Raw genomic sequence first — 19,132 nt, 5'->3', positions numbered from 1 at the left:
AGCCGAATGATTCCGAGTGAATTTTTTTCATGTGAACTAGACAATGTTAAGGGAAGTAACTCTAAAATAAATCAGTTACAAATGTTCAATGGGACATGATCCATGTATAAAATATACCAACCTAGTATTGCTTTGATTCTGTACAGGTTTGTGTATGAAAGCTGTTGGAACCGGTCCCACATGAGGTACCCCGGTGGTGCCGGGTTGTTTTTCTCCCAGCCCCCACATGAGTACTGATAGAAATCCTGACATGGGTCGGCACTTCTGTCCATGGACGTCAGGACGGAACTGGACACTTCAATACAATCCTGTGTCTCACATATCGACATTCCTGAGAGACGATACAACCAAAAAGGTATAAATACAACAACAGAGGCATGTTATACACATATCTCCTCCATACTTAAACTTACCTGAAATACTAGGTATCTCAATGAAATGATTCTTTTCCTTCTCAATAAGAAACAGGAGTAATATGTTTAATCTTTTTGAATTCGTAAAAGGAATTATAGTACTCAAGTATGAAATGTCGAATTGTGCCTGAATAAAACTCACAGTAAATATACTTGAATTGCAACCGAATGGTTGACAAAAATTACCAGTAATCTCTTGGATTATAATTAGTTTACTGCGACAGAATATACTGACTTTTAAACATCTTGTACTGATACAATTGTGCAGACTTGTTCTCCACTCGAAAATGATCTATGTATTTGCACTTACAGTACGTGTTATATTAGATGTACAGTAATATAAAGTTGTTTATCATTCGAACGAGTTTCGTAAATGATATAATTGTGAATGATCTCAATCAGACAAGAAAACCCACTTTAGTTCACTTGCTCTACGAGGAAGTTATACTACAGGTGAGTCAAACAGGTACACATTTCCCACGTTACGTGTGTTGGTCCGCTCTAGTCTGATCTCTGTATGACATCGATCTCAGGTCGAGATCCCCCTTGCTATCGGTCATTATATGCAAATACTCGGCGCAAACGATTCCATCAACTGTGTTTGCTTCATTACAGCTAAATGCATTTAAGTGTAATTTCCCTTTTAGTACGTGCAAACAAAGCGCAAAAAAATGCGACGGGAAACGGATTTGTTAGGTAAGAGCATGTCTGTACTCTAAGGGATAGCTAGGTAATGGCGGGACATCCTGTCTACAGTATACTCTGTGACTGCTGTACCTTCTAGTGTACGTGCTAGCAAGCTCCCCACAACGTGCTATTATGATGTCTCAACTACCAGGTAAATATACAAGTGATTCCATAAACAAGTGATTCTACAAAAAATGAAAGAATTGCTACGTTTACATTTAAAAAAAAATTGAGGATGATGACACATCAACCTATCACGGGAATCAAGGCGACGGTAACACCACGAGGAATGGGCACTAGCGGTACAACACCCCGAGGAATGGGCACTAGCGGTACAACACCACGAGGAATGGGCACTAGTGGTACAACACCCCGAGGAATGGGCACTAGCGGTACAACACCATGAGGAGTGAGCACTAGCGGTACACCACCACGAGGAATGGGCACTAGCGGTACAACACCAAGAGGAATGGGCACTAGCGGTACAACACCACGAGGAGTGAGCACTAGCGGTACACCACCACGAGGAATGCCCACTAGCGGTACAACACCAAGAGGAATGGGCACTAGTGGTACAACCCCCCGAGGAATGGGCACTAGCGGTACAACACCACGAGGAGTGGGCACTAGCGGTACAACACCCCGAGGAGTGGGCACTAGCGGTACACCACCCCGAGGAGTGGGCACTAGCGGTACAACACCCCGAGGAGTGGGCACTAGCGGTACACCACCCCGAGGAGTGGGCACTAGCGGTACAACACCACGAGGAATGGCCACTAGCGGTACAACACCACGAAGAATGGCCACTAGCGGGACAACACCACGAGGAATGGGCACTAGCGGTACAACAACACGAGGAATGAGCACTAGCGGTACAACACCCCGAGGAATGGGCACTAGCGGCACAACACCCCGAGGAATGGGCACTAGCGGTACACCCCCACGAGGAATGGGCACTAGCGGTACAACACCACGAGGAGTGAGCACTAGCGGTACACCACCACGAGGAATGCCCACTAGCGGTACAACACCAAGAGGAATGGGCACTAGTGGTACAACCCCCCGAGGAATGGGCACTAGCGGTACAACACCAAGAGGAATGGGCACTAGTGGTACAACCCCCCGAGGAATGGGCACTAGCGGTACAACACCCCAAGGAATGGGCACTAGAGGTACAACACCCCGGGGAATGGGCACTAGCGGTACAACACCACGAGGAGTGGGCACTAGCGGTACAACACTCCGAGGAATGGACACTAGAGGTACAACACCCAGAGGAATGGGCACTAGCGGTACAACACCACGAGGAGTGGGCACTAGCGGTACAACACTCCGAGGAATGGACACTAGAGGTACAACACCCAGAGGAATGGGCACTAGCGGTACAACACCACGAGGAATGGGCACTTGCGGTACAACACCACGAGGAATGGGCACTAGGGGTACAACACCACGAGGAATGGGCACTAGCGGTACAACACCACGAGGAATGGGTACTAGCGGTACAACACCACGAGGAATGGGCACTAGGGGCACAACACCACGAGGAATGGGCACTAGCGGTTCATCACCACGAGGAATGGCCACTAGCGGTACAACACCTCGAGGAATGGGCACTAGCGGTACAACACCCCGACGAATGGGCACTAGCGGTACAACACCACGAGTAATGGGCACTAGCGGTCCAACACCACGAGGAATGGGCACTAGCGGTACATCACCACGAGGAATGGCCACTAGCGGTACAACCCCACGAAGAATGGCCACTAGCGGTACAACACCACGAGGAGTGGGCACTAGCGGTGCAACACTCCGAGGAATGGGCACTAGAGGTACAACACCCCGACGAATGGGCACTAGCGGTACAACAACACGAGGATTGGGCACTAGCGGTACAACACCCCGAGCAATGGGCACTAGCGGTACAACGCCCCGAGGAATGGGCACTAGCGGTACAACCCCACGAGGAGTGGGCACTAGCGGTACAACACTCCGAGGAATGGGCACTAGAGGTACAACACCCCGACGAATGGGCACTAGCGGTACAACACCACGAGAAATGGCCACTAGCGGTACAACACCACGAGGAGTGAGCACTAATGGGCACTAGGGGTACAACACCACGAGGCATGGGCACTAGGGGTACAACACCACGAGGAATGGCCACTAGCGGGACAACACCACGAGGAATGGCCACTACTGGTACAACACCCCGAGTAATGGGCACTAGCGGTACAACACCACGAGGATTGGGCACTAGCGGTACAACACCCCGAGCAATGGGCACTAGCGGTACAACACCACGAGGAGTGAGCACTAGCGGTACAACACCCCGAGGAATGGCCACTAGCGGTACAACACCACGAGGAGTGAGCACTAATGGGCACTAGGGGTACAACACCACGAGGCATGGGCACTAGGGGTACAACACCACGAGGCATGGGCACTAGGGGTACAACACCACGAGGAATGGGCACTAGCGGTACATCACCACGAGGAATGGGCACTAGCGGTACAACCCCACGAGGAGTGGGCACTAGCGGTACAACACTCCGAGGAATGGACACTAGAGGGACAACACCCAGAGGAATGGGCACTAGCGGTACAACACCGCGAGGAATGGGCACTAGCGGTACAACACCACGAAGAATGGCCACTAGCGGTACAACACCACGAGGAGTGAGCACTAGCGGTACAACACCCCGAGGAACGGGCACTAGCGGTACAACACCCCGAGGAGTGGGCACTAGCGGTACAACACTCCGAGGAATGGACACTAGAGGTACAACACCCAGAGGAATGGGCAATAGCGGTACAACACCACGCGGAATGGGCACTTGCGGTACAACACCACGAGGAATGGCCACTAGCGGGACAACACCACGAGGAATGGCCACTACCGGTACAACACCCCGAGGAATGGGCACTAGAGGTACAACACCCCGAGGAATGGGCACTAGAGGTACAACACCCCGAGGAATGGGCACTAGAGGTACAACACCCCGACGAATGGGCACTAGCGGTACAACAACACGAGGAATGAGCACTAGCGGTACAACACCACGAGGAATGGGTACTAGCGGTACAACACCCCGAGGAAAGGGCACTAGCGGTACAACACCCCGAGGAAAGGGCACTAGCGGTACAACACCACGAGGAAGGGCCACTAGCGGTACAACACCACGAGGAATGGCCACTAGGGGTACAACACCACGAGGAATGGCCACTAGCGGTACAACACCTCGAGGAATGGGCACTAGCGGTCCAACACCACGAGGAATGGGCACTAGCGGTCCAACACACCGAGGAATGGGCACTAGCGGTACAACACCACGAGGAATGGCCACTATAGCGGTACAACACCAGCTTACAAGAGACGATCGTTACTTACTGTACAATACATATTGTTTGTTTATTTTTTCCCTTTTTATTTGCCCTCCCTTCTGAGCTATATAAGAGTATAATCAATACGAATAAATATGAGTCATAAAACAGTTTAAAGAATAGGAGTACAAACACCTAATGACGTAACAGCAAGAAATCCCCGTATGTTTCTGTATGCTGTGTTGGACCTTGCCATAATTGAATTGCTATCATGAGCCGCCATATTAGGGAGTGACAGACTGTTATCTACGTGTGCGCAATACAAAAAGTGTATCGGTTGACTTTTTATGTTCCTCATTGAGTGTCTGGATTATAACGCGATGCATGGCAAAGAGTGAATATCAAAATATTTTATACAGGCAATATATATAAGCTTAATACCATATTCGGTATAAAGGAGAAATTGAAAGGCTTCAACTGTTTGGTCCAATGTATACATCTATCCTAGTGAATACCAGTACACTATTCTAACATAATCAGCACATTTAGGCCAGATAAGGTAAACCCTTTTCTTGGTGTAATCATACCTGGAGGTGGCGTTTTGGATCCAAGACAGGCGGCCAGGACGATGATGATGATGAGACCGATGAGTGAAAAGACGAAGAGACATTTTTCAAGAGCTGTTCGACTCTTGATACAATGAAGACGAGACGAACAGTTACAGTCGTCGCTGTAATCCTCCAGGATGTCGTCCTCCGAGTCCGTCCGGTCAAACTTTGTCATCTACAACCAAGACAGACAGGTTGACATTTAAACCCTTCATACATTCAAACGATTTAAGCTGTTACATCTGTTAACGTGCTAACACTGTGTTCCAGTACGATTATAACCTCAAACGCTCTGTGTTTACCACGAAGAGTAATAACCATGTACGATGAAATATAAATATACATTCTTCATAAAAAGATATAGTTAATCGAAATGTTCTTAAAAACGCAACTTTTCAAAACAATAATGATGAAATACAGTTAGCATGTGTATCAACAAAAGCCTGCAAAAGAAACCGAAAGACAAAAATTTAAACTAAAATGTTCTATATTACGACAGAGAATGGTTAAATATATCAAATTTGACATTCTAATTTTGTACATATCCTACTTCTGTTTTTGCACGAACAGCTCAATAATGGTCAGTTAAATGTTTGCTTCGTTGGCTTAGTGTATCTGCAAACTTAACTTTAGATAGGTCCTTCATTTCTCCTATTGATTATTTTCTGTAATACGAACAATCAATGTCTAAACGATCGTGCACATGATTGTCACTTGCTATACTATGTGTATACTACTAAAGGTTCCGGTATTGGCGATGTAAACCATTCTTTTAACAAGCTTAATATTTAAGCTTTAATATATATTTATATAAGATACGATGCCTAAACTCGACGAAAGCAGAAAACGGAGAAATAAAAGCGTAAAATGACAGTTAACAAATCGATCATTTTACGTCTGTTAAAAACCCCACAAGGGATAGCCATCAAAACAAAGGTTAAAAATAGAACAGAGGGATTTAACAATGCTTCTCATAAATAATATCAGTAAAAGAACGCCGGTGTCCAGCTTAGACGGAGCCGATGATAGATAAACGGAACATTGAAAATATTATAGAGCGATTACAGGGGCAACATATTAAAGCTGGTTTAGACAAGGATCGGATAAGACAGGGAACAGTTTAGACAAGTAAGATGGTATATATACGTCGCGTTAGTTATGTCTGAGAGTGATGACAAAATTAGAAAAAGTGTATGTGAAGAATAGCATCATGCATAATATGTTCATAGATAACATACATATCTTTATTTGATTGCAATGACACATTTCGGAAATATGGCAATACCCTCAGTTGCAACAGAGGTCGACAAATTCACTTCAATCGAGCACTGCCGCGTTGTTCTATTTGTTAAAGAAATATTTCCTTTTGTTTGCCGTTTCAATCGGATATATTGCCTTTATTACTGTAAATAAACATTTCATACACATTATTCTAACTGCCTTGTAGACATGGTTGAAATTGTAGAAATGTACTTCTGTTGTAGTAATTGATATCTCCATATATGTACAGGTATATTTGTAGCGTTATACCATCTTTACTTAATGCGCTTTCTCACTATTTGTGACGTCAGGTCTCCCTTTTTTAAGAATGCTTAAATGCTATTTGGAAGCTAAGTAAAAACTGCTTTAGCAACTATCATGTTAACGGATTAATGACAGAGGAAAACAATCATATACACAATTGATTTGGTTGGTGCATGCAATAAATATGCTATACCACCTGGTATAGGTATATACAAATCTAGAGTTAGAAATTAACATTGGTTTTATCTACACCTTTTACCATCATGCACTTACATTGGAAATGGGCATTTACAAGACATACCATATAGTGATACATATATATATATATATATATATATATATATATATATACTATCACATCATCATGTTAATTGATCTAACTTCGTCATAGATGTTATTTGATCTACAGGGTGTTATGTCTGAATGCTGAGTTGCATTTTAAAACTAAATAAATTGCTTTTCTGCTTATTGAAAGTGATGGAGCAGATTTAACAGACTAATGGAGATGAAAGTTTTCAAATAGGTATGGGAGTTAAAAGAAAGTCGTCTCGTCTGAAAAAAAGTTGAATGATTAGTAAAACCTGTTGCGTTAGACCATAACCAGGGTTGTGTGTGCATGTCATCAATGTAAATAACTTAACTATTCACAGATCACTCCCCTGTCTTGTACTAGATAACTGGAAATCTAGTAAATACATGGGTGCAGTTATATGTGATACGATATGCTTTAATAGTCATTTAAATTATCAAAACACGTATTATGTAAATTAAAATTGTAAATAATCGACAACAGAATAAAAATACTAGATATAATATATACTGGTATAAAGTGTGGTCGACAACGGGAAGTGATCGGGAATACGTATCGGTTAGTAGTGTAATGTGCCTTGTTTGGACGTAACTAGATACCAATATTACCTCAAACAAATACGAGTCACTGCCATTTGTCTGATACCTCACCTAAAATAAAATTTTACAGATTCTGTGTAAGTTATCACCCACATTTATAGTGTATCACTTTTAAAAGCCAGACTTCTTAATATTTGGACCTGAAACAAATTTGCCGATATCACCCCGGTCAGCATCGGTAATATTCACTTATCCTTCCTCATTCATCACCTGAAGGACAGTAGATTCACAAGGATTATATTTGATGTTTTTAATACTCCCGAGAAATATAAGAGCTACAAAGTGTACGTTGTTGGCATAAATGTTCCTAGACTGCTCAATTAAAAAAATAAATCGTGATATGCACAGAAAACAAATCTGCGACTTCAGCATCAATATTGATACACACGAGCACTTCACACCATAACACAGAAATAATGACGCCATTTTGCTCTTTCGGAAGTCTGTCTTCCATATCTTAACGTATCGTGTTTCCTGCATTATTGCAGAAAAGTATACCTTTTGTATTCAATGCACAAAGTGTCGCATCCGGCCGGATACTGATAAGACAGGAAATAAACGTGTCAGGAAAACACAGACTAACTAAAGTGCAGTCAGGTGCCCGCGTGCATCGATGGATGTAAGGTCAACAGACTTCTCAAAACAAAAACACACACCATGGTATACATGTTTATACAAATAGTATCGGGGGTATTGCGAAAAAATATACAATGACGTCAATAGCCAATGACAAACCCAGGACTCAAATGGCGGGCGCTTGCTCCCCAAGAAAGTGTTTTCTTAACCATGTGTTGGACAGAAAATGATGTAAGTTGGTATATCGTGGACATTGTTTCACAACTCGTTATATATCATCTACAATGGAGCATTAAAGCGCTCAATAAAAACTTTAAAGAAAATCAAATTTGAGCAAACAAATTTACCAAACCAATAGTACAAGTCAGCACATGACAGTTGTAATAAGGTTGATTCAATAATTAGTAATAATCTGTAGCTTTGAATTTCACCATTACAGAATAGATTGTTTATTAATGCATGTATTTTACACTGTAATTAAGTTACATGAAACACCATTTTGTTGACAATATTGTGTTTAAAAATGTAGAAATCCTGCACGTTCTAATTTATCGACGTCAGAGCTTACGCTCAAAGACTGGTTAGCTTAAAGGGTGTTTTATTTAATATTGATAATAACTAAATTGCATGTAAATGTATTAATTCAAAAATAAAATGAGGACAAAATCAAGAAAACTTAACAGTCAAACAAAAACACACACACATAAAAAGGGTTTTTTAAAAGTAACGGTCTTCTTCTATTTCCCAAAGCAAAAAGTAATTAGAGACTGCCACAGATGAGAGTTCATCCCCTGAACAATAATGTTTCCTCAATATAGGAGCACCCCTTTTCGCTGTCATTTTAATAGAATAATATAAAAGACATAATTAGTGAATTGATTTAAAACATACTAGATAGATCAAAGCTTACCTTCATTATGGAAAAGGTAAACGCGTGATTAATCTATAACAAATATGGCAATTTTAACAAGATCATTAACTTATCTAGGTACCAATATACAAGTCTCCTCTGCCAAGGGAGTCAGTGTGTTGAATTTGATGCGATACTCAGTGTCTTAGTTTCAGATTGTTCAGGACGCATTGTATTCTCTACAAAACCTCTTAGCCAGGGTTTCCAACATGGAAACATCAATCAACACCGCTGTAGAAAATGTAGAGTCTAAATGTGCCTTGATTTTACTCTTGTGTTGACGCTGTGGTATGTTTTTCCATTTTATTTGAGTATCCGGGCTTAGGTGCTCCGTCCTCTCAACGGAGACATTTGTTTCAACTTGACAAGATTAAATTCATTAAGCTGTACTTTTATCGAAATCTGTTATATCAGTGGAGATACTGTTGATGCACTGTTAAACAGCAGAGACATTGCGTAACATTGTTACCAGGCATTTACTGGAGTGTTATAGGAATTGTCAATACACAGCCTAGAACTGAAATCATTACCGATTACTGTACACAGCCTTGAACTAAAATCATTACCGATCACTGATCATTGAGATCGGAATATCTGCTGTGTGTCCCGAAATCTGAAACGTATATTAACAAGCTTACTGTAAAGGTAGCTGTTACTTTGAGAAGCTTTCCTCCTGCTACTAGAATGTAAAAACTGTATTAACTACTTTTCGTTAGGCTTATAACCCATTTGTTTAAGTCTGTTGTTTAGTTTAACAGCTCAATTGTTTGGTCGGTGATGCGCTTACGTATATTGATATACCAAGAATGTACCACTAAACTGTACTTCTGATCACTTACACGACTTATACTATAACGATAGATTGTTGCGTTTCCTTTAGGAATACTTGTAGTATATGGTATGTACTGAAATTACATACGACGCAATGTTGTACATTCCTGTTTTTAGAAATGAATTTCAAAACAGATCTTGAGGAGTACAGGTGATCAATCACTTTCGGTTTCCACACTGTTACAATGTATAGCTCATAGATTTTCAGGAAAATGCACTGCTTTCAATAACACACATGTTGATAAAGAAGTTATCGCAGGCTTTGCTGGTGGATTTGTTTAGACCTTGGGATTTGCCGTAACCGTGATGGCTACATTTATCTCTTTTGAAAAGTGGCATGATTCATATTATACACACTTAATTATTTAATTTGAAAATAACCAGGGGTCTCCTTAAATTTTGCAATTCATAGATCAGGCGGTTTTACGAATGTTTCTCTTCTGATTCAACAGTAGTTTAGACTAATTAGGATTTCCAACTGTTTGGCCCCTACCATCACCGATGGAAGGACGAAACAGCTGTATGATGCAGTGTCAGATTGTAAAGGTCCAATCACCTGTGTGTGTAACGATCATCTTTACGACAGAGGCTTGTTTTTCAACATTTATTAATTTTGTTTTTAGAATTGTATTACTTGTTTTTAGATATTAATGTAAACAGGCGAATGGCTCTCATGGTATTTGAAATGTAATAACATTCGATCTTTTCATTACATGTTCTCGTATATGCCTTACACTATCATACATATAATAATTATCGTATGTATGTTTGTGTATGAGGACCTGGGGATATACATATTTCAGACGTACCGTTCTCGTCCAATATGAAGCTAATTAGGAAAAGAACAACTTCACACCACCATCGATCGCTCGATCGGTAATTTGATTTATCGTTCTGTGCGCTGATTCAATCTTGCAAGCATAGATGGTTTTACACCCTCGCTTACACAGCGACTACAAGTTCGGCGTTCTGGAGGGCAAAAACAAATCAGTTCTATTTCAACGTGTAAAACTAACAAGATTTTAAACTCAGAATATGTTGTTATATTAATAAATCTTAGTCGGACCTATTGAAACTGGATAAATTGAAGTCTAAATAATGTGTATATATTAGGTGTCTTTTAGTATTTAACTTCACATTTTCAATCCTTCGTGTGCAAAATGCGATGCTAGTCACTTTAAAATCTATATGTTAACACGAAAAAATCAAATTGTAAAACGAATGCAAGCCATTGTAGTATATCGAAACAATATCAGGATAAACGTTACACATAACATCAGCTTAAACAGTAACTACTCTAGTCATACCAACGGAATAAAATACAATCTACAGTCATACAGTTGCTTTTTTTCCGCAAGCAACTTAAAACCAGCATTAACACCGTTTATGACGTTAGAATATGAATCATTGGTAAAATATTAGAACTTATTCAATATACCTAGTATAAAGTTACATACGATAGTCTTAGTTTGTCATACGCTTTAAATACGCCGTCATAATGTTGCAGGGAAATGCGATTGTGCCATAGATCTTTGGAAATGCTGAAATGCTTGTTTTTTCAGTGTCTGAAACAAGCATTTCTTTGATTTAACAAAATCACTTTCAAAACGCATACAATTGATTAAATCTAAAGCTATTCGAAATGAAAACGAACATCTTTCACAACCATTTTTTGACATCAAAATATTTTACATTGTATATTTTTAACCCAAAACTACGTATGTGATGGGTTTTTCGATGCAAAACAGTTTTAGAATGTGATATCTAATTTTAAATGAGAACTCGACTAAACATGGTAAAAAGACGAAAAAACATACAGTTTAAATTCTATATATCGAGTTATTTTTTTCAATTCTGTCCTTGAAATAACCTCAAACCATAGCATAACCTATTCGATATAAATATCCGCAATTACGCATTAAAATTATTTAGCATATCTGGCAAATCGAAGGGTATTTTCTATTTCAAAACTTAATATGAAATATCATTTTTAACTCAACGTTCTAGATTCTTAATTTCTTTACCTTGATCACCCGTGTGGATATTTGAAATGTTTGTCCATTTTATTCCGTCTAAACCTATCGGATGCCCCAGTGGCATAACAGTACGAACCTGCTTCCTGTTGAGATGCAGCCGTTCATCCATGGGGTAAACCATTATCACTTTAACAGACGATGCTATAGTATCCTGCGGTAAGCAGCGAGTTGAAGTCAGAGACTGAATTAACATCAGTAAGACCCTCAGTAATATTCAGATTGCTTCATCACCTGGTATAAATGTCGTCTGTATGTGTGAAGACGTTTATAATGGAATCATATCCTAATATTCACCTGCGTCTAATCGAGTTTTACCGTTATCGACAGGAGCGGAACACAAGGAGGAAATCACTATACTGATTGGTCACCTCAGGCTATCGATCGCACTTAACCGAACAGGAAATTGAAGTCCTACTGGTACATTTAAGGAGCGATTTCAGTTGATCTAAAATGTCTGGTTTGAAAGCCAGATGTGTTTAAGGAATTATAGAAAGAGTGGATATAATTGGATTTTTATCGACAAGTGAAGATTACTACATATCGCAAAAGCATGGTCTTTGCTGATTCATGGTAATTCGTAATCTATATATGACACAAAATGACAACTGAATGTAAGTCGATGAAATATGAGATAAACAAGTCGAAAAGGGTGAGTTAAAAATGGAAAGACAGAATGACCCCTGACAAAAATAAAATAAAATAAATGTCCGAGGGGGTAATCATTACATTCGCCACCTGTAGCATCCACCAAGATGTCCCCTGTCAAATTGAGCAGATAAGCAATCGAAAAGTGAAATGAACAATTATGCTTATTTTTGACCGCTACAAATTGAAGCGACGCTACGTACTTGATAACATGTCACATATATCATTGTCATCTCTGAATTTTAAAAAAAATGTATGTTTCTACAAATTTTTGTGATTATTATTATAAAATTTATATTACAGCTATTTCCATATGAAATTTTCGTAAGGCTGTTCTAGAAACAAAACAACTTTCTATTGGAACAATGATGCTTATTGTGATCGCTTCAAAAGGAAGAAACATCTACTTTTTCGTAGCCCTGTTCTGGATATGGAAATAACCTTTTCATTAGGAAAACAGTATTTAATTGGTTTGTTCCAGACGCAAATAAAATAAAAATCAATCTCTTTTCGGATGCATCTTTTAAAACAAGAGTATTAATCAATGGAAAATCTTCAGCTACTTACCAGGTCCGCTTATTGTTAGGTGCGCGTGATAGCTGTTGGTGCTAATTGAGAAATCGATGCACCAGCATCAATGCATGGCTAGGTTGACGTTACATAGGCTTAGCGGGGCTTATTTGCCATAACAATTTCCACACTGTCGCGGAATTTTCCAATTTGTAGCCTATTACCCAGTCAACAATTCAATCCCGGACAGTGATATAGAGAATTAGCTACAAGCTGTTTCCAGTGAGTACTTCTAGTTGTATCATCGTATTTGTTGTTGAAGCCGTAAATGAAAGTTGGAATGTGATTAGCGAAGTTACAATCACATTTAGTTTAAACCAAACCTAGTTAGCAGTCTTAATCGTCACACTTCGTCGCCGTCTTTAACACACACAAACTATTTGGGTAAAATATATGGTATATCTGCTGGCTGTCGAGGTAAACACCAGAAAGTGTCAGTAATCGGACACTTAAGGAAATATGGAGCATTTCGTTTCATTGTTACCAGAATCGTCGAGGAGTTAATGGTTAATAAAGTTGTAAAGCAAAATGAATATTCCAGATCGTTTTTAAAGCACTGTTTGTTTGTGTAAGTTGTAAATCATTACATCGAATATGTTATTCATGGTTCATATGAAATACTAGTTTAGTAATAAATGATCTATTGGAGCAGGTAATTAAATATTTGTGACATTATAACGGCTTTCAAAAGTATTCTTTTCGATCTACTATATTTGTCGTTTATAAACAACACAATATGTTGCTTTGCGCTAGTACCCAGAACACCCTTTTTTTGCTTTTGCTGAAACTCCTCGGTTTTTATACACTGTTCTTATCGACGAATTGCAGAAAGAAAATATTCCGAATATCTTTGCGCTGTTTTACGCTTAAGTAGCGTGACGTCATTAATCATCCTTGACGTCGATTTGTCTGTCAATTCGTTCGCTACAAGTTTCCGGAAAGAAATTTGGATATTTCAAACGGATAATGATGAGTTTGACGAAAATAGAATGTGTATGTAAATCAGTTATATGTATATATATATAAGAGATTCCACATATATGGCATGAACTGACGTCACAGATATATCTCTTTTCACTGCGCGGATGTGGATGTTCTATTCACCCGTACAAATACCCGAAAGTGTGGTATTGCTGACATATTTACCCTGTCATTTGAAAAACATCAGCGACTTCATCGAGTTACTAGTTAGAACTTTCATTTCGCCGAGCTTTTATCATCATTTATTAATTTGTAGATAATCCTGGCTTTCCATTTTTACTGTTTTGTTTTTGTTTGTGTCTTAAGTCCGCTTTGGCGTCATTTTGTTCTTGAGCGCTGACACTGATGTCCGTATAATTTCTGTTATTTGTTTTTAAGCCTACCTAAGATATTTTACATTCGGCAATAAATCCGTGCTGCAGAATTACGTAGGTTGTGATCTTTTCATATCTAAATAGAAATATTTCAAAATACACATGTTCCTATGATTGTAAGGCATAAGGCACACCTACGTGAATGACTTTAGCATCATATATATGAAGTAACAGTATCGTGCATAAAGGACTTAGCATCGCGTTAACTATGCAGAGCTAGCTTCCTACGAAACAAACTGATGTAAGAATGTATTTCCGGTTACATAAATCAAAAAGAAATATATCACGTTTTGTTAAAAACTGTCACACAATGACTACTTTTTAATTATAACAATTAATACAAATTATACTGGTCGAATATCACTAAATGAGAAATAGATGTTATACCCTACAATTTCTTTGTTGATGAGTACCTTATAACTGATACCATGCTTGCGGTTCATATTTATGGTTTAATGAAAGTCAAATATATACTGACAAGTTTCTTGAGAACTTTGATAAGATGCCTATATATGTATTTCTAAAACGTCACCGAAAGTCGATTTTAAAGTGGGGTATGTACATACTTATATACACACACACATTGATATTTACCTGTGCACAGGTGTCTAGCAGATCATTGTCAGCATCAGTCTGGATTGAGAACGCGGTCGACTCCATTTTGTGCTTGCCAATACAATCTAGACAACCTCTGACACATTCTAGCCTACAGCAAATCTACATTTCTTACGAATTAATTTTTCCTGGAAGTATGGCGGAAACCCTGCAGGAATCAAGCGTTCACGACACGCTGATTGACAGATGTAAGAGGATTTGATGTTTTAGCGAAATGGCGGCAATTTAAGTGGATTCGAAGAGGAGGAGAAATGTTCAGACGTCTGGTAAAATGGGGAAGGTTCTGGGAGATTTATTTTTCTGGACACTATAGTTTGACGGTAATGCTCTTAAATGATACATGTTTGATTGCATAATAACTAGCTGCATTTGTATCGATATTGATTTTAGACCTAGAAATCATTGATTTTACATTGATACAGGTGACCTGACTTTGTATAAACAAATATGATAAATCTGAAACTTTCATCACGTTTCCTTTTTAAACTTCCATAACAAAATCTTTACATTGATAATCTAAACATTTTGAATGAAGCACCTAGTATTTATAACTGTGGCATTCTTAATTCGTTACCACCAGCATAATACAGAAAAGGATCGGGGTGAGCGCCACCACCAGAAACAAGGATCGGCGTGAGCACCACCACCAGAAACAAGGATCGGCGTGAGCACCACAACCAGAAACAAGGATAGGCGTGAGCACCACCACCAGAAACAAGGATCGGCGTGAGCACCACCACCAGAAACAAGCACATTAGTCATACTATTCTAATCACACTTTTGAACACAAACTGTCTTCATTTTTAATTCTCGTTGCATCATTAAATGTGATTACATTACGTTCTTCATCGATACATTCTGGCATGTCAGCGCCAGATTTCCAGCGGCCATATCACACAATGGTCGTGTTAATGAGGCAGCATTCGTCAGCGTGCCGTCATTAGTAATCAATAGCGACACTCAAAACACGGTCCTACAGAAACAGTGATGTAACACTACCGACAGCTCCAGCTTTAAATCGCAAAAGAAAGATGCAATATTTTGTTACCCGTAAATTTTCTTACTTAATTAGATTGTCTAAATAAAGTATGAGTAGGCGATGCTTTAGTAAGTCGTTGATTTATGTAGTATTTTCTAACAGTTTGATGAGAACAAAACATCCATAGAGTTATGTTCATTTCATAGTCTCGCTAGAGTTCTTTAACAGCAGCCGTTGAAACTTTTAATTTATTCTGATTTTAACGACATGTTTGTACTTGGTTACGTGGATAAAGTGTCCAGAGCAACAAACAACTGGTTTTGAAGAACACAACAATGTGTTAACTTTTCGATAAACGATAAACTAAATTAACGATACAACATTTGAGATTTTACAAGTTATTTCGGAGGGGAGAAGGGGTTACCTTGCAATAACAGAAACAATTTATTTTACAGCGTCAACATGCACGTACATCTTAAGTGTTACTGATGTACACAACTGTAACACAATAAGAACATTTCATAGAGACTAATACATCTGGAGGTTTTCGAAATTCCAGAGAACTTGGTTCCACCACTTGGGTATTTTGTGTGGGAATCAACGACTTTCCGAACTTTTCTCTTTTACTGCTTTTAACCTTAACTTTATTGGTCTATTATTCTTATCTACGTCCGCGAGGAGGATGGTGTGTGGTGGTTGTGTTAGATGTACATAGAACTAACCTCTGATTTCTTTGCAGTGTAGTAAAGTTACCTCGCATGTCTTTAACATCGCCAATATTTCAAGTAACAATGTGTCTACGTATTAGATACGTATTTTGTGTGTACCTCACACTATTGATCTTCAGCATGGCGGCTATCAGCATATCTGACGAGATTGTACTATTGTTAACATCTGAGGTATATTAAATTTAGTATCTCGTGTGTTTTATGTAAATACTTAAAACACTTTGACATCCGCTGTTATCTACATAACATATGTTTGCCCTGCACTCCAACTTGGTGCCACAACATCTAGTGAATTTACAATACCACCTTATGCACTAGTGTTCTATTCGTTACTGAGAAAACATATGATATAAAAATAAAATCTTGATCAATTGGTTATTCCCAGTTTATCGCCATGTCGCTTTTTGTGTTGCAGATGTGAAGAGCATTGTCTCCACATTCCCAGAGGGGTATCAGGCGTTCAACACTGCAGTCAACATTGATTGATTCAGCACGCGTATATAGCGTCAAATTAGCCGGATTCCACGAGCTACGTCCATTCGTTACGAAATACACTATAGCGAGCGCGTCACAAAACAGAATAGATTTCATCTCCTTATATATAATTGGGGAAAATGTATTTCACGTATCATCGATAAAGATAAAGAAGGTGATGCCACATAAGGTAATAAATATATAGGATGACGGGAGGAGAAAGTTATTGACTATATAAGGGTGTAAGGATGGTGGTAGCTACAGTTGAGGAACGCAGAGAAACAGATACACGGCAAAAGTACATACGTTTATTATATTACTGTTTCGCATTGACAGCAGTATTTCATATTTAAAAAGAAAAAATTACAAAAATTAGTTTTGTGACTGATAAAAAGCTATAACTTACAAGAACATTATATAAAGAGATTTTTTATTCATATTTGAATGCATATGATCTAGTACCATCAATGGCCAAGGGGAATTAAGAGAGATATGTTATTTATGTTCTAGGTGATAATATGAACCAAACATCAGGAGAATGCAGAAATTTAAGACAGGGTTAAGTTCTACTCGTGGGGGACGGGGTAGACTTATTTGTAAACTCAAGAAACGTGAAGAGAATCGCATAGCATGTGTTATCAAGTCCCGGTAATCGACGCGAACACTCTCTGAGACCGTGTTCGATAGTCAGGTAGTATTGATGCAAGAAAGCGAAGTGCTAATCGGGTTGGACGACAGGGGGCGGGGTATTGATCCCTTCCGGAACAGTTAAACACAATACCGACACAATTGTTGGTAATGAATCACTATTACAGAGCAGTACTAAGGCTTCGTTACACTAACACTGCCTTGTTACGGTGGCACACCGTAGATATCACCCCTAGGCTTCGTTCCACTAACACTGCCTTGTTACGGTGGCACGCCGTATATATCACCCCTAGGCTTCGTTACACTAACCCTGCCTTGTTCCGGTGGCACGCCGTAGATATCAACCCTAGGCTGCATTACACTAACACTGTCTTGTTACGGTGGCACAACGTAGATATCACCCCTAGACTTCGTTACACTAACACTGCCTTGTTACGGCGGCACGCCGTAGATATCACCCCTAGGCTACGTTTCAATAACACTGCCTTGTTACGGTGGCCCAACGCAGATATCACCCCTAGGCTTTGTTACACTACCACTGCTTTGTTATGGTGGCACGCCGTAGATATGGCCCCTAGGCTTCGTTACACTAACCCTGCCTTGTTCCGGTGGCACGCCGTAGATATCAACCCTAGGCTGCATTACACTAACACTGTCTTGTTACGGTGGCACGCCGTAGATATCTACCCTAGGCTTCATTACACTAACACTGTCTACACTGCTTTGTTATGGTGGCACGCCGTAGATATGGCCCCTAGGCTTCGTTACCCTAACACTGCCTTGTTACGGTGGCACGCCGTAGATATCACCCCTAGGCTACGTTTCACTAACACTGCCTTGTTACGGTGGCCCAACGTAGATATCACCCCTAGGCTTTGTTACACTAACACTGCTTTGTTATGGTGGCACGCCGTAGATATGGCCCCTAGGCTTCGTTACACTAACACTGCCTTGTTACGGTGGCACACCGTAGATATCACCCCTAGGCTTTGTTACACTAACACTGCCTTGTTACGGTGGCACGCCGTAGATATCAACCCTAGGCTGCATTACACCAACACTGCCTTGTTACGGTGGCACAACGTAGATATCACCCCTAGGCTTCGTTACACTAACACTGCCTTGTTACAGTGGCACGCCGTAGATATCACCCCTAGGCTTCATTACACTAACACTGCCTTGTTACGATGGCACGCCGTAGATATCACCGCAAGGCTTCATTACACTAACACTGCCTTGTTATGGTCGCACGCCGTAGATATCACCCCTAGGCTTCGTTACACTAACACTGCCTTGTTAC

General features: G+C 40.0%; 1 protein-coding gene across 5 annotated transcripts in view; it reads right to left on the bottom strand.

Annotated features, from left to right (window-relative positions):
• The window catches only part of LOC110452054 (endothelin-converting enzyme 1-like), an 84,988-nt gene that overhangs the window by 15,295 nt on the left and 50,561 nt on the right, over positions 1–19,132 (bottom strand). For 3 of the 5 annotated variants that reach the window (XM_021500331.1, XM_021500332.1, XM_021500333.1), the window contains 2 exons: positions 5,012–5,207; positions 122–331 (listed from right to left, as the gene is read on the bottom strand). In XM_021500331.1, coding sequence (XP_021356006.1) covers positions 122–331; positions 5,012–5,207 — 406 coding nt within the window. Of the gene's footprint in view, positions 1–121; positions 332–5,011; positions 5,208–7,474; positions 7,517–19,132 lie in introns of all 5 variants that reach the window. The other 2 variants (XM_021500329.1, XM_021500330.1) reach the window with 1 other exon arrangement.

The sequence above is a fragment of the Mizuhopecten yessoensis genome, unplaced genomic scaffold (genome assembly GCF_002113885.1).
Source record: "Mizuhopecten yessoensis strain PY_sf001 unplaced genomic scaffold, ASM211388v2 scaffold6363, whole genome shotgun sequence".
Classification (NCBI taxonomy): domain Eukaryota; kingdom Metazoa; phylum Mollusca; class Bivalvia; order Pectinida; family Pectinidae; genus Mizuhopecten; species Mizuhopecten yessoensis.
This window is presented reverse-complemented; position numbering and strand designations above follow the sequence as displayed.